Below are 15293 nucleotides of genomic sequence, written 5' to 3' on the forward strand. Positions count from 1 at the left end.
TGTTCTAATTTCATTCAAACTGGTTTGTCCAGGCCAACAAAATTCTGCTCCCTGGAGTTTAGATCTTAACAATTTTGAGTCATTGGACATTTCAGGCCCAAGTCTGTGCTCACATGGGCAACTCCCTGTGACTAAAGAGAAAATTCATCCAGTTTGTCCCTTTTTGCTCCTTTTCCCGTAAGGAGTCCATTGATTGTTCCTCCCCTTTTCATTTACCGTCCCCTTGCAGACAAGTCAGGTCTTGGTCAGTTTTGATCTGAAGACCTCCAGGTAACACAACAGGAAGGGAAGCTATCCAGTGCTTAACGCAAAGGCCTGAGAGCCTGTAGTTCTGCCACCGACGTACCGTGTGGCCTGGTCAAGTCACTTGGCCTGAATTTCCTCATCTTTAAAACAGGAGTTAGATGCTCCATGGGCCAAAGTAACTCCTGGTGTAATATTAAGTCAGTGAATTCACAGTAGGGATGAATTTAGCCCAACAATATTAAACTACCTTGTAGGTCCTCAAATGCAAGGGATTGTACAAGTACAAAGATACTTTAATTGTTATGCATATTTACAGATAGTTGCACTGTATCTATTACTATCTGTATTTAAATGTAATAAACCACCTCTTGCTGCCTTGCCTCTCAAATGCTCTTCTTACATGAACTAACCTCACTGAATTTTTGACCCTCCCCCCTAGGTTTTCACTGTCTTCCAGAAAACCAGGCACGTTCTGCTGTGTCAGTCAGAGGTTGGTCAAATCCTTTATAACTGAAGAGGGTTTAAAAGCGAGAAAGAACAGGGCAAAACATAACGTGACAGCAGAGAATGACTGAAAATCCAGCTGTCCTTTTGCCCTGCACAGGTATAATGGCACATGCTGAGCAGTGGCAGAACAGGTGGTGCAGGCGGAGATGTGAGGTGGAATCAGATTTTCTGATATTCAACATGAGGCAAATACCCTCCCACACATAGAGACAAACACCTGGATGCTACCTTCGAAAATGAGACTTTGGTTATATAAATAAATAGGCATTACAAAAAATTGCTTTTCCTCATCATCTGAAGGGATTTCCAAAGCTTCCTGGTTGAAGAGAGGGAAGTGGGAAGATAGATGGGCAGCTTTACCCCCTCCCCTGTCGTTCCTTTGTTCCCCCCTCTCACTGCCTGGGACTAATTGACACCGAAAGGTAATGAATTTTCCCTTTTTGTGAGTGAAATCTATTGTCAGAGTAATTATTCATGCCTGGCATGATTGGCAGTTTTGAGGTGGCAGGTTCATGGTCAGTGAAAGGTGATTCATTGAATGATAAGGTTAATTGCTGTCCCTCGTTACAGGCCTCCTCCGACTAACGATTTATGTTGACAATTTTTCATATTATTAATGCGGACATGTTTGCGTTGCTGGCTCAGACAAGGTCTGCCTGGCCTACCCGACTTGTGCTTTTCTAGTAAAGAGAAAACAGCCTCTCCCCTGATGCAACCTACACCATGTGCATGTGGATTTAGCTATCGAACACACCACTCTCATGCTAGGTTATGTAGCAGGAGCCTTGCAAAAACATCTGCTGCTTTCTCCCTTTTTTGACATATTCTCTGCATATTGATCAGAGTTCAGAACATAAAAGTGACTCTCTGCCATCCTCTGACACACTCATCTGGGCACAAATTTCAAGGCTGTCGTTTTCCAGGTGCTGGTAGAGAATGGAAATGAGAGAAATTTCTGAGGATGCCCCTTAAAAATAATTAATATGGAAAGGAATTGTTTGTGCATTTCCAGTGTACAATAAATGAAGGCTTTGTGGTTTTTTTTTTAATGCATATGCATTAAAAAAACCCGTGTGTGCGTAAATTGTTGAACTTATGACCCAAAGAAAACCACTGTGGGTAACATTTTCAGAGGTGTGTAAACAACTTAACAGCCTAAATCCCATTTTCAGTAGTGACCTAGGGCACGCTTGGGCAAGTCCCATTGTCTGCCTATGATCCTCGGGCTCCTGAGAACCTAGGTAACATTTGAAAATGGGACTTAGGCTCCCAAGTCACTTACGTACTTTTGAAAATTGGACCCTGTGCCTACTGTCAGGCCTCTACTCATGACAGAGTAGAGTCTTCCTCGGAGAAACGTCTCCGCAGAGAACTTCTCAAGATTGTGGCCTATCTTTTCAAATGCAGCCATTCATCTTATGTGAGCAATTTGAGACCCTTAAGGCCTGACCTTCATAGGAGAGAAGAATGGCCTTGTAGGTAAAGCACTGAACAGGGCCTCAGGAGGTCTGAATTCCACTGCTGACTTTGCTGCATTTATGCCCCAACTAACTTTGCATAAATGACTGACTCACTCTGTGCCTCAGTTTACCCACCTGTAAATTGGGGTGTTTTTTGCATACTCTTTTGTTTTTCTTTTCTCTTTAGACTGTAGGCTCTTTGGGGCAGGGACTGTCTCCCACTCTGTGTTTGTGAAGTGCCTCATACAAGGGGCTCACATCTCAGTTGGAGCCTCTAGGAGTTAATGGAAGTGATAGTAATCTTGCCTCCAATATTCTCCTCAGCCTACACATGCAGGGTTACCTGTGGCACATTTCACTCAAAATGTCAGAACTGAGATGCAATGTACAGATATGAGAGTAGAATTTTCCCCCTTAAATGCCGAAATCTAAGCTCCCTGGCTTAATATAATAAAGCAGAACTGTAAAGAGTTCATACTAATAAACATTGGCCTTTTGAGTCCTTTAAGCCTTTATCAAGCTAATAAGATTTTTAATTGCCATTAGACTCACATCAAAGAGGGGAAGATGTAAACAGAGGTTTTCTAAGACTTGTAGCCCACGGGGAATCTGTGTGCCTTTCCTAGACTCAGTGAAGCTAGCATCCGTTCAGAATGAAAAGCACAGCGTCAGCCTGAGTGCTATGTAATACAGGGAGCAAATGTTTACAGGCAATTCCTTGTGAAGCATCAGGACCTTATTACCTACCCTGCATAGCACTTTCTCTAAGGAAGGGGGGTTAGGGCACGTCTTCACTACCCGCCAAATTGGCGGGTAGCAATCGATCTATTGGGGATCGACTTATCGCGTCTAGTGAAGACATGATAAAATCAATCCCCGATGGCTCTTCCGTCAACTCCGGAAATCTACCGCGGCAAGAGGCGGAAGCGGAGTCGACGGTGGCGCGGCAGCGGTCGACTCGCCGCCGTCCTCACAGCCAGGTAAGTCGACCTAAAATACGCAACTTCAGCTACGCTATTCACATAGCTGAAGTGGCGTATCTTAGGTCGACTCCCTCCTGTAGTGTACACCTAGCCTTAGACCAGGTATGTCCGATCACCAGTTCATGTCTCCGCAAACATAGGGCAAATCTGGGAGTCTTTCCATTGATTTCAGTGGGCTTTGGAAACAGGCCTGGATGTCCAGTTCTCCAGGCTTTTCATCAGAGCACAAACCGCTTTGATAACTCGAAGAAGAATCATAAGGAACGTCCACGGGCTGAATTCAAGCTTTTTATGGCAGGGACCGTGGGTGCTTCTGTTCCTTCTGGAGTCCAAAGCACAGTGCTCCATGCTTAATATATACGGATCTAAAAGTGCAGCGCAGCACAGCCAGTTGGAAAACACGCAGTATGTTCTATGAAGAACTTCCAAAGAAATACAAAATTTTCCTATTTTGAGGAAACTTTTTGCTGATTTTTTCCCCTGATTATTAACGAAACAAAAACTGCAGGAAAAAAACCATCTGTTTTCAGTTTCCCCTCTCCCAACCTCCTTCTTTTCCTTATTGGAAAATGGAGAGTAAAAGGAGAGAGAAAAGTGGTTGATTTTTGGGTTTTCATTGAAAAAATTTCAGAAAAATATGGCTGAAATGAAAATGTGCCCCTGGAATTTTCATTTCAGGGTAAAAAAGCCATTTTTGGTTCCCCCCCCCCATTTTTTTTTTTTTTTTTTTTTTTTTTTTTTGAGGAAATATTTTGACCAGCTCAACTCTGCATCCCCAACCTGCCCACACGTGGCCTGTGCAGGCGTGTCTTCTCGTGATGTGGCTTTTACCCTTTGGGGTAAAAACGCTGCTTGGGGTGGGTTTTGTTTTTGTTTGTTTCTTTGTTACAGGTTTTTTAACTGGGGGTGGGGGAGAAGAGAGGAGGGAGAACTATCTGTCTAGATGGGGAATAGATTAGAGAAGCCATTAAACAATGTAGTTGCTTTTAAGACCCAGATTCCAGCAAGACTAAAGAGGCACCTTTAATACAAACAGGCACAAACTTTTTTTCCTAAAAATTATTTTTTATTTAAAATTTAAAACCATATTACCTCATACAGCAAACTGTGCACTTTGATATATCACAGTGTCTTAAAAAGGAAAATAATCAGAATTTTTTTTCTTTTTTTTCCTGGAAATTTTATTTACATCAGCCTAGAATGATCAGCAAGTAACACAGTTACTATGAAACCAAAATTGTTACAAAATGTTTACAAAAAACTATATTCATAGAAATTCTGCATGTCCACAAAGGAAAATCCCCTGAATGTCACAGAGACCAGTTTTTTTGAGAAACATGTCAAAGAAAATTATAGACAGCAAAGGGCATTCTACAACAATGCTCAGAAATCCATATCATCCAGGCAGACTGGCTTTAACTTGCAAGGCCCAGTCATAACTTTCCAGAGCAAGGGAGCTGTGATTAAACCAACAGCGTGTTGAGTATGTTTCGACCTGGTCTCTCACAGCCGGTTGGCACATAGCACACAGCTCAACTTTGTGAGATCACGAATGCTGCATAATGACGTCCAGTGCTGGAATTCAGCTGCCAGAACTGCACTGATGTCTGCTATAGGGAGAGATACTGGGGCCCAGACCGGGCAGAAACCTCTACCATGGAAACATACGATAACATTTCTGACCCAACCCCCCCACACCTCTGAGAGAACAATAGAGATCTTGAAACATATTCCCGCCCCCCTTTGCATATTCAGTCTGTTGGCGTCTATGTAGGCTGAGTGTTGGGTGCTGGAAATTTACACTAGAAATTAGCCAAAAACAATTAAAAAATGAACCAACTTTTACCATAGTGAGAGTCTGGAAGATTTTTAACCATGAAAAACCCCCAAACCAACCCATCCTCGTGTTACTTCATTGGTCTTACAAGAGACTTAAGAAGGAAACATCGAATACTGTAAGAGTGACAGTGAACTGAAACAGCAGCATTTTATATCAACCTTTTCCCCCATGCCTCCCCCCACCCCAAATTTGTGTGATTGATTTCTATGCAGTGGAAGTTAATTACTTTGTGACATGTATTTAAGAAAAATGTATGTGCTGTGAGACAAAATGATTTGCAAAGGATTTTTAGTTTGTATTAAATTTTCTACCCATCCCAAAGTTTCCTTTCAAATGTATGTTTAGCTCCTAGTTCACCACTTCTCCACAATCAGAGACTGCCTGGTGCACACTTTACCTTTGCTAGCCAGTCCAAAGACCTGATGTACCTCAAGGATTAGTGGAGGCAAGGGGATAGATTCTGATCTCAGGTATACCAATCAAAGGCAGCATAGCTCGAAAGCAACTTTAGTCAGATTTATACCAGTATAACAGAGATCAGAAATTGTAAGGCCCCATCCCTAAATTTTGGTTGAAATGAACCAATCTAACTGAGGGGACACCCCACCCCTCCGCCACAAATAAAGGCAATGGGTCAGATCCTCAGCTGGTGTAAATTGGTGCTGTTCTTTGAAGTCAATGGAGTGAAGTTGGTTTACACTGGCTGGGAATCTGGACCAATATACGGAGCTCAACGAAGGGAATGGGATTAATCGGTAACAATGAGGTGCAGCCAGGACATTCAGAGGAGCTTGAAGTTGCAAGCTGCTAAACCGAATGGGTTTGTACGGCCACCTGGGACAAGAGCGGTCACCATCCAGACTCCACAAACTGCCTCCAGCCCTACCCGAGGTCCCTTTGTGTTGGGGTGGGCAAGGAGGGTGGAATGGCAGGAGACCCAGAGACTTCTAACCTGTCCACTCTTACTGTGGATTTTGTAGATCATTGCTAGATGGCATTAGAAAAATATGATGGCATTCTGATAATATATACAGATAGTATTTAAAAACCATTGTATGTGTATCATATACTTTTAACAATATATACTTTTAGGCATGTGCGCATGTCTGACTCTCTCTATATATGAATGAGAGCAGAGCGTATGGGATGGTAGTTGCAGTGAGAAGCTGATTGCACAGATGTGGGTGGGTATGAAAGACCTCCACCGCGAGGAAACCTATTTGGCGTTTCAGTAAAGGCCCAGGAGAATCTGCGTTAGAGGCGGCGAACAGCCCGTGAGGAGGTGAGGTCTAAACTGCTGCTGCTCGTGCTGTGGATTACATGAGAGATGTCACCCCCACCTTTCAACAGTTACAGAGTCACTCATTTATAGTGAGTGCCCTCCTCCTGACTTTGAGCCACCCACATCCCCCTCTGTGCACTCCACACCGCCCCTTTTCTATTTACACCGCTGGATCCATATGCCCCCCTGCTGGGGACACACGCCAGCACCTTTAGGACTTCACATGGGTCTGCTGTCCATTCTGTCACTAACCTGTATGCCCGTGTGTGTCTGGCTTCTGGCTGTTCCCTCTACATTCCAGCAGGACTTTCAGCCCTACAGAACAGGTGCTTGCTGCAGAATACGGAGAAAGTTTTAATACTCAGGATTTTAAACATTTAGAAGCGTGAAATGGGCTATTCTTTCATGGCCAATTTATTGTAATTGTGGAGATACAAGAGAAGGTTAATCTGGTAATTCCACGTGGTCTCCTGTAAATTTGGGACAACAGTGATAGAAACTCACTCGTCGCATTGTTTGTGCTAAGTAAGTGGTGTTGGTTAAATTTTATTCTTTAAAATAATCTTCTAAGGAGTGAAATGGATGCTGTTTGTACAGACTTGTTACTACTCACCCTGTTGGAGCATTTAGAGAGAGGGCACTTTTTTTTTTTAAGTCCAGCAGGGTTTTGGCTTTGCTTTTAACTTCCCCTTGACTGCGAAATCTATTTCTAAGAGCTTGGAAAGCCCAGAAGAAAGTGTAAAAACTGCCTGTCTGAAATGGCGCCAGATGTGCAAAGAGATGGAGAAGGAACATAATTAGTTTTGGGAGAGGGAGGTACTTTTTTCACCCCACTTTCTGCTCTTGGCACATTTCTTCATGTATTGTTGTTTTAGTGACAGAGATGATGTTGCTGTTGGGATCCAACCCCTTTGGATCAAACACTGAATTTGAAGTCAGCCAGTTTTCTGGAAGTCAAACAAAAGAGGTTTAAATTCAGCTTGAGTCAGGCTGGGAATGGAGATAGATATGAGGGTAGGAGGTGGCAGGGGGAAAATGGCTAAGTCACCTACATTGTCACAATTAAAGGGATTTGCTTTCTATGAGTCAGCAATCGGATTGGTGCCTATTGCTCTTGGGATGGTGTTCCCCCTTCTGAAGGAGGCTGGCACAAAGCGTTGGCCCCACTTCAATCCCATTCTGCCTGGTTTGAGGGCTGAAGAGGGATTTAAGTGGGGTGTGGCCCACTGCACTGGGGTAAATTTCACCCTTGGTCACCAAACTCAGAGGAGTCTGACACCCAAGAGAGTTGGCAAGTTTCACCTCTAACTTGTCATGGCATCTACGAAAAGAAAAGGTGAGAACAGTGGCAAATTCTCTCCCAAATGGCTAATTTTTATCAGGGTCATATGCAAGAAAAGCTACCATTTTATTTCAGGATAAAACATTGCCTTTTTTCATTGTGGGAAGAAACCAAACCAAAGTACGCTCTCTGGTGAAAAACAGCCACAGTTCTCCCTGGAGCAAATGCGTAATTCAGCCCAGACTCCACCACCCTAAAAACTAAAACTGAGCAAAGAAAAGAAAGAGAAGGGGCAAAACTGCAAACGGATTTGTTCCTTTGGGGTCATGTGAAGTCTCTAAAAATGTTTCTAAATAAGAACATGAAAAATTGGATTAGTTTAGCAGCTGACTCCTGCTGTAGCCATAAAACCTTCCTAAACTCACAATATGTAGGGTAAGATTTACCCCGTGAAGAGACCAAGCAGAAGGCATTACTTAAAGCCCTGCTAAAGCCCTCAAAGTAGGACTTAAGTGGTGTATAAGCTTCGTGTTGGCCCTGTATGTGGGAGGGAACATCAGCCTTGAGGATTAGCCTCTGTTCTGATGGGAGAGAATGGAAGGTGCAGTGAGTCCCTATGGCAGATCTCTAGTGATTTTGCATTAAAAGAGGAAGCTGAGTATCGTTTTCCTCCACACTAAATCCTCCCCATAATCGGGCAGCGTCAAATCCCTGAACTCATTTTTTCAGCACATTCCCCATAACGTTTTAGAAAAGCATCTCTGCATGTTGCAGCCTATCGCTGGTTCTGCAAAGGGCCAGGAAGGAAATGAGCCAGTGAAATGTCACGTTGAACGCTGTTGGGTGATGCTCTCAGGGGGCAGAATGCAAAAAAACCCCCAACAACAACAAAAAAACAAACCGTACTCAAAGATAACCCTAAATCAGCTCTCACGTCTTTGGTAATTCTGACTGAATGCATCTGCAGGACCAGCCTTGTGGGACAAGCAACCCGGGGCGCTGCTGAAAATCTGAGTGCCATTCATGGAGCATGTTTTAAATGGGAGTTTCTTGTTTGTTTGGTGGGTTTTTGGTAGCATAGAATGGCAATGCAGTTGTGGGGTAGGGCAGTGAGTGCACTGGGAGAGCAACAGTGAGTGCCACATTCTGGCTCATCCAGGGTGCTGTTTGACCCAAGACTGGTCCTGTCTATTTGGACCAAGATCTTCTTTGCAAGTCTGGGATGTCCCACAAACCCCCCAAAATTAAACATTAATTTTAAACCAGACAAACAACCCGACTCTCCCTGCCTGTCAGGAATATGAAACCAACGCAGCCATAATTCACCGCCATCAAACTTGCTGGAGTTCGTGTGTCTACACTGCAATGTAAGCCCAGGGTTTGAACTCAGGCTTCAAGCCTATCCCCTTTCGGGCTACACACAAATCGCACTAACCCAGGACTTGGACCCAGGATACAAGGACCGCATGGAGGTGGAGGGTCCAAGTCTGAGTCAAGCCGGGACCCAGGGTCCAAGCCCTATTGCTCTGCAGTGTAGACGCAGCCCCACTGGACTCGTACTCTGGGAGTCTGCCAGAAATATCCCACAATCCCATAGGCCGACATTCTTTGTCCTCTGGACAGTCGAGTTTTCCCAAACTGCACTACGAACAAAGGGCTAGAGTGGCTGCGAGGAGGTCTGGGATATGGGTGGTTGGACTCCATCCCACGTAATGCAGTGTAGATGCCGGAGCCCCAGGTTGGGACCCCAGGTTCAACAATTCCTAACCTGGGGTTACAAATGAGTGTAGACACTCAAGCCCTAGGTTAACAAACTTGAATTCTATAAATCCTGGGCTTACATTGCAGTGTAGACTTACCCATTAGCTTCCCAGAAACAGTTCCCTCACTTTCCCTTCATCTTAATGCTGTAGTCCATAGATTTTTCTAAGAGGAACGTGACCTTCCCACAGGCTGTGAAGTAGCTGGTGACCTGAAGATCACAATCCCACCCTGGCATTGCAGGGGGAATTGGCACAGGAGGATTTTGTTTTGTGTTTTCAGATGGCAGCAGTTTCTGGTGCACGACCCTAATCCTATGCCCTGTGTCTGGGGGTCCATTAAAGATCACTTGCCCCTTCTTAGCCAGCTGTCTGACTCCGATGTATTTCCATGTGCCTTTTTGCATCACACGCACACGTGGACTTTGCGCTCTCGGCGACAATAAGCCAGCAAAGCATTGAGGTAAAAGGTCATGGTGGACTGCTTCGAGAGAAGGCAGCAGCTTTGACAATCGTTTTATTTATTTATATTTATTCCCCTTCCCGGTCATTCTATCCTAAATGTGCTGTGTACGTCAGTTCGGAATAGATGCTCACATGGACTGTCATTCACTCCACATCTGTACTGTACTCACAAAATGTTTCTTTTTTATTGCCATGCTAAAGGAAGCCTGGGGTTTCGGGGGGCTCCTCGTTATCCACTGAAGGTCAGTCCGGCTTGATTCTCGCTTGCCTCCATGTGTATTCAATATGTAAACATCAGACTCCTGGATGTGTAGTGTGTTTGGACTCCATGAGGCCTATAGGATCTAGGCCTTTTTTAAAAAATAAAACCAGGTTACAGTCCATGCTTTGAAGTTCCTGTTCCTGTTCCGGCGACCAATGGAGTTGTGTTAAAGGCCTTGTTCTTGAAACTGAACCAAACCAGGATTTTATTCCTTCCTCCCTAATGGAGAGAGCATCCGATCCCATCTCCAGCAAGTCCCTCCCTCCGCCCCAACCCCGGTTCCCTATGGAAATACAGGCGTCAGCCCAGTATTGCACGTCATGCTGTCCTTCCCTGGTAGCCGTCGGTCGTTGAACGTGTGCATGTTGATCACAGCGTCCGTCTTCACCATGATGGGTGGCTGGGCTTTGTGTTTGACCCTCCGCTGGCAGGTGAGCGACAGCCGGATCTCGTCGGCCATGGCGCTGCAGAAGGAGCGCTGGGGAAGAGTGGAGGCAAAGGATTTTGTTACTCCCAGGAAGGTGTTCTGAGAACTGTCTGTGCAGAGGGCCAGCATGCTTCCTACGCACCACTCTGCACGGGGCTGTGGAGGCCACTTGTGGGCCCCTATGCGCACAGGTGAGATTTCCCCTTCAGGATATTGAGACTGGCTAAAGAAAAAGCCTAGGTTACTGTAATAAGTGCAGGGGCGTTCCCTGTTCCCTGGGAGTCAGAATGCGGTGGCATCCTGAGTGTCATAGGACTGCTGCAGCCTGATCTGGGCTGGCTGGTTTACTGGGTTTTGCTTATGCCAACTTATTTCAGTCTCTGGTTGTAGAAGTTATTCATACACACCATTATTATGTTGTGCGTAACATCGCTGTATACGCAGCACAAGGTAAAAGTGTCTGAGGGGTGTAAACCCTCTTCCATCAAGGGCATAAGGCAACCATGAGAGGTGGCCTGGCCACACTTTCTGTTAAGATTCCATTGATAAATACACCTCTACCTCCATATAACGCTGTCCTCGGGAGCCAAAAAATCTTACCGTGTTATAGGTGAAACCGTGTTATATTGAACTTGCTTTGATCCATGGGAGTGCGCAGCCTTCTCCCCCCGCGGAGCGCTGCTTTACCACGTTCTATCCGAATTCGTGTTATATCGGGTCGCCTTATATCGAGGTAGTGGTGTAGTGTATAAAGGGTTAATAAATGAGGAATAGCGCAGGGAATACTATGCCAGTTCCCTGGTTTCGCCAAGACTATTGCCATACCAAGGCAGGACAATGTTTAGTGGCTGCTTTACCGCTCGTGGAGTTGCAGCTCGCCGAGCCCATTTTGGGGACCGGGTGTCTTGTTTCCCTGGGAGATGCATATTGCATTGGCTACAGGGCTGCTCCCTGCAAGGCACTGGCCTTCTCTTTCCCCCCTGTTTTCTGTCCACCTTCTTCAGCACCAGGCCACACCTAGCCTAAGGCAGGTACAGTCCGTCATCCCCTCCCTGGAGGCAACGTCCTTCCAGATGGGGGATTTGGTTTGGGCATCCATGGGGAGAGGAACTGTGAGTCCCACCCTATGGCATCTTCATTTTATCCCTGCTGTGGGCTGCCAGGACTTTTCCCCAGCAGAGCTCAGGGCTCTGACACCGCCAGGGTCCTCCTGAGCATGCTGCAGGTGGCAATGCTTCCAGCAATCCGAGCTGTGTGCGCCCTGAGCGCAACTCCCAGACTCCTGCGAGAGGGCAACCCCAGGACCCGAGCTAGGCTCAAAGCCTGCAGGGCGGGGGCTGGGAGACCGACGGTGCCGATACCTGCTCACGCTCCGCTGTTTTGCGCAGCTTGTAGACGAACTCGATCATCGCCACGAAGACCGACAGCACCAAGCCTGCTGCTAGGACAATGAAAATCCCACCAATGTTCTGTATCCCCAGTGCGCTGGCCTCTTTGCTCTCCTCCTCAGGGCAGCCATTCCCCCGCCACCATTTCTCTTTCATTATGTGCAGCTTGTCTTCCTCTTGGAGCTGGAGGATAGCGATGGTGATCTTATCCCGGTACGGTGAACCTGCGGGGGAGGGAGAGCGGCTGCCGTTACACACGCAGCAGGGAAGGAGGACAAAAGCCACCAAGTGCAGGCAGTGTGTCTGTGTAAGCAGGGCTGTGCATCCCCGTTGACCCAGCAGGTGTTTTATTCAGAAATACATGGCTGGGAGTGATTAGCTCAATGCCAGCTGTTGTGTTTATGCTAAGCAGCCCCTCTCCAGGCGTGTACACAAACTGCACCATTGTCACTTACCCATGGGAGTTCCAATCCCATAGCCTTTGGAGTCAATCAGCCCCCCAATCTGGGTTAGGTTGCAGTTCCTTTGTGTGATATATTCAATAGTGGTGGACTCCATTAGGAGGGCGTATTCTGCAGTGAGGGCTCGCTGAATTCCTTCCTCGTTATTTTTAACGAGTGCTGATGGCTTGCTGCTCATGAACGCCCACATCTTTTCGAAGGTGGAAATTTTGGATTTCTGGAACAACAATAACAAGCCCCCCCCCACTAAAATTAGTCTTTTATTCCTTTGCTGCTAAACACTGTCTGGAAACTTCCAAATTGTCACAAGGATACCAATAAAGTTAAAGCCACAGGAGAGAACCAAAATGTACAAGAATGTCAGTGGCGGCTTCGGGAAAGCCCATTGGTTAATGTTGCCACCCTTTTTGTTAAAGGAAAACCAGAGTAACTTTGCAGCTGTCTGACTCACCAGATATAATCACAACTATTACTAACAACAATGAGGCTTTGCACTTAATTAATGACTGCACAATAACTGGAGATCCTCAGATGAAAAATGTTATTAACAACCATTACCAAATAGGTAAACTGAGGCACAGAGGAGCTAAGTAGTTTTCCCATGTCCTAACTATCAGTATCTTGACCGACACTAACACTACGGGAATGCCCTTGCATTATTTCCCATTTATACTGAGGTAGCGCCCGGGAGTCCCAGTCACAGACCAGGACCCTGTTGTGCCAGGTGTTGCACCAAACACACAACAAATAGAGCATCCTTGCCCCAAAGAGCTTCCCACCTAAGAAGTATAAACATGTATTTGTCCATTTCAACAATGCACAATCACACCTTGCTTTGATGCCTTGCAGAAGTTGCTATTATGATAGACTCCTGTCCCAACATGTCTGTTAAATTATTCTGAAGAATAATAACCTGAATTCTGCTTATCCCTTTCTACACAATGACAGAGGAGAGAGAGGGAATATGTTTCACTCTCTCCAACTTTCAAGCACCACAGGCAATCTGTGTTCCTTCTGAGATATGTTTAACTGTCAAACAGGCTTTACATTTTTACATAAACAGATGCACAGAGACATTAGAGAAGCATCTACTATATTTTGCTATAGCTAAGAAATGGGGACTTTTTTTTTTTTACCGTTGGCAGACATTCCACTGGAATGGGGACTACACATTTTCTGGACTGGCATATGATGTGAACTTTTGTCTTCATTTGCTCATTCAAAAATCTGTTAGGATGGAAAGAAGTAATTCTGTTTTCTTTATAACATGATCCCAACTGGCTTTAGATCGCCTTTTGAAGTGTCTTTTACACATGCTGTAACAAAAATTAGTTAAGCATATGCATTGGTTTAGGAAGGTTCCACAGAAACAGATGCACATACGAATCCTCTTAAAACAGTGGGTTGGTTAATCTTCATTTCTTGGCCAGGTACTCGGTGCAAGGAATAAATTGCAGCCACGAGTGTGTATTTAAAAGGCAGCCATTTTTTCCATGAATGATGAGACCTCACTCGGGGATGTCCGAGCTCACCCATTTGTATGCTTAGTGGAGGTGTGCTAATTAACCCAACGCATCAAACAGCCACTTTGCCAAACGCTTTAGCAAAAGAAATAGAAATATATGACATGCCAAAGCCACATGGGCAGGCCCTTCACTTCAGAAGTATTGCAGGAAGTGTCCTGTGATGAGTGCAACTGGAGAAGGAGGGTCTGGGTCAGGTTTCAGGGTTGAATTTAGTCTGGTGGGGCCCCAAGGGGCTCAGAAATACAAGATGAACCAGGTTTCTACCAAACAAACTAGAGCTGTGGCATGTAACACTTGTCTCTTTGCATGTGCATTACAGATCTATTTCCTAAATCTCTGGGCTAAGGAAAATTATTCCCCCTTTGTGAATGGATCACCCAAGGACCGTAGCTCTTTTAATAATGCAAGGGGCAAGGGATGGGAGGAATCTCCCAAGCTCTCCAATGTGAGTGCTCTTTTGAAGAGGCATGTAAGGGGGCAGTGCTTGCTCAGTCTTGTCATTTATTTTTTCCATGACAAACAGTTGGAGAATCTCTCTCCTCAATCTCCCTTCCATATGTTTGCACAAGATAGCAGCATGCATCATCCAGACAGATACCATCAGCTGAGCAAGAAGGAGCGGATTTGGAGAACACATCACAGGCTCGGTGTGTTTCTTTGATGAAATTTACCATGTGTTGGAGAGGATGAGGATGGAGGGTGTCAAAAAATTCTGTCCTCACACTGGATGTGACAGGAATATAGATTTGTCAAGCAGACAGCGTTTGAAACAAGTCCACAGTACAGTTTAAGCCATACCTGGCTTGTTTGTGCTTCGGGCTTCTTGTTGCACGGGATGCATGAGAAGGCCCAGTACTCTGGGATTGAGGAGAAAACGTTGTGCTCACGGTGCCTGAGCATTCTCTCACTATACACGTAATCTAAATCCTTCCATTACTTAGGCCAGTCCCTGACACCTAGGCAAGGCAGCAGACCTGGGTCTCAGGAAGAGAGGCACAGAAGGGAAGGCAGTGGTGGCTGTGCAATGCGTTCTGAAGTGAAGGGCCTCCCCATGTGGCATTGCCATGTCATATATTTCTATTTCTTTTGCTACAGCATTTGGCAAGGTGGCTGTTTGATACGTTGGGTTAATTAGCACCTCCACTAAGCATACAAATGGGTGAGCTCGGACATCCCCGAGTGAGGGCTCATCATTCACGGAAGAAATGGCTGCTTTTAAATACACATTTGTGGCTGCAATTTATTCCTTGCACCGAGTACCTGGCCATGAAACGAAGATTAACCAACCCACTGTTTTAAGAGGATTCGTATGTGCCCCAGAGCCAATTTCCTCCTATCTTAGGTACCTCTATGGCCACATTGCCATAAGATGTGAGCACTTCACAGTCTTTGATGTGCTCATCC

The 15293-nt window shown here is 45.5% G+C and overlaps 1 protein-coding gene across 1 annotated transcript in view; it reads right to left on the minus strand.

Moving 5' to 3' along the window:
* Window positions 1–4247: 4247 nt before the first annotated feature.
* GRIK3 (glutamate ionotropic receptor kainate type subunit 3) overlaps window positions 4248–15293 on the minus strand; it is a 234016-nt gene continuing 222970 nt past the window's right edge. Inside the window, exons 14-16 of the mRNA XM_054012104.1 lie at window positions 12358–12580; window positions 11876–12126; window positions 4248–10565 (exon numbers count right to left, since the gene is read on the minus strand). Of these exons, the coding sequence (XP_053868079.1) occupies window positions 10371–10565; window positions 11876–12126; window positions 12358–12580 (669 nt within the window). The 3' untranslated portion in view covers window positions 4248–10370. The remainder of the gene's footprint in view (window positions 10566–11875; window positions 12127–12357; window positions 12581–15293) is intronic.

This window comes from Malaclemys terrapin, chromosome 22 (assembly GCF_027887155.1).
Source record: "Malaclemys terrapin pileata isolate rMalTer1 chromosome 22, rMalTer1.hap1, whole genome shotgun sequence".
Lineage (NCBI taxonomy): Eukaryota > Metazoa > Chordata > Testudines > Emydidae > Malaclemys > Malaclemys terrapin.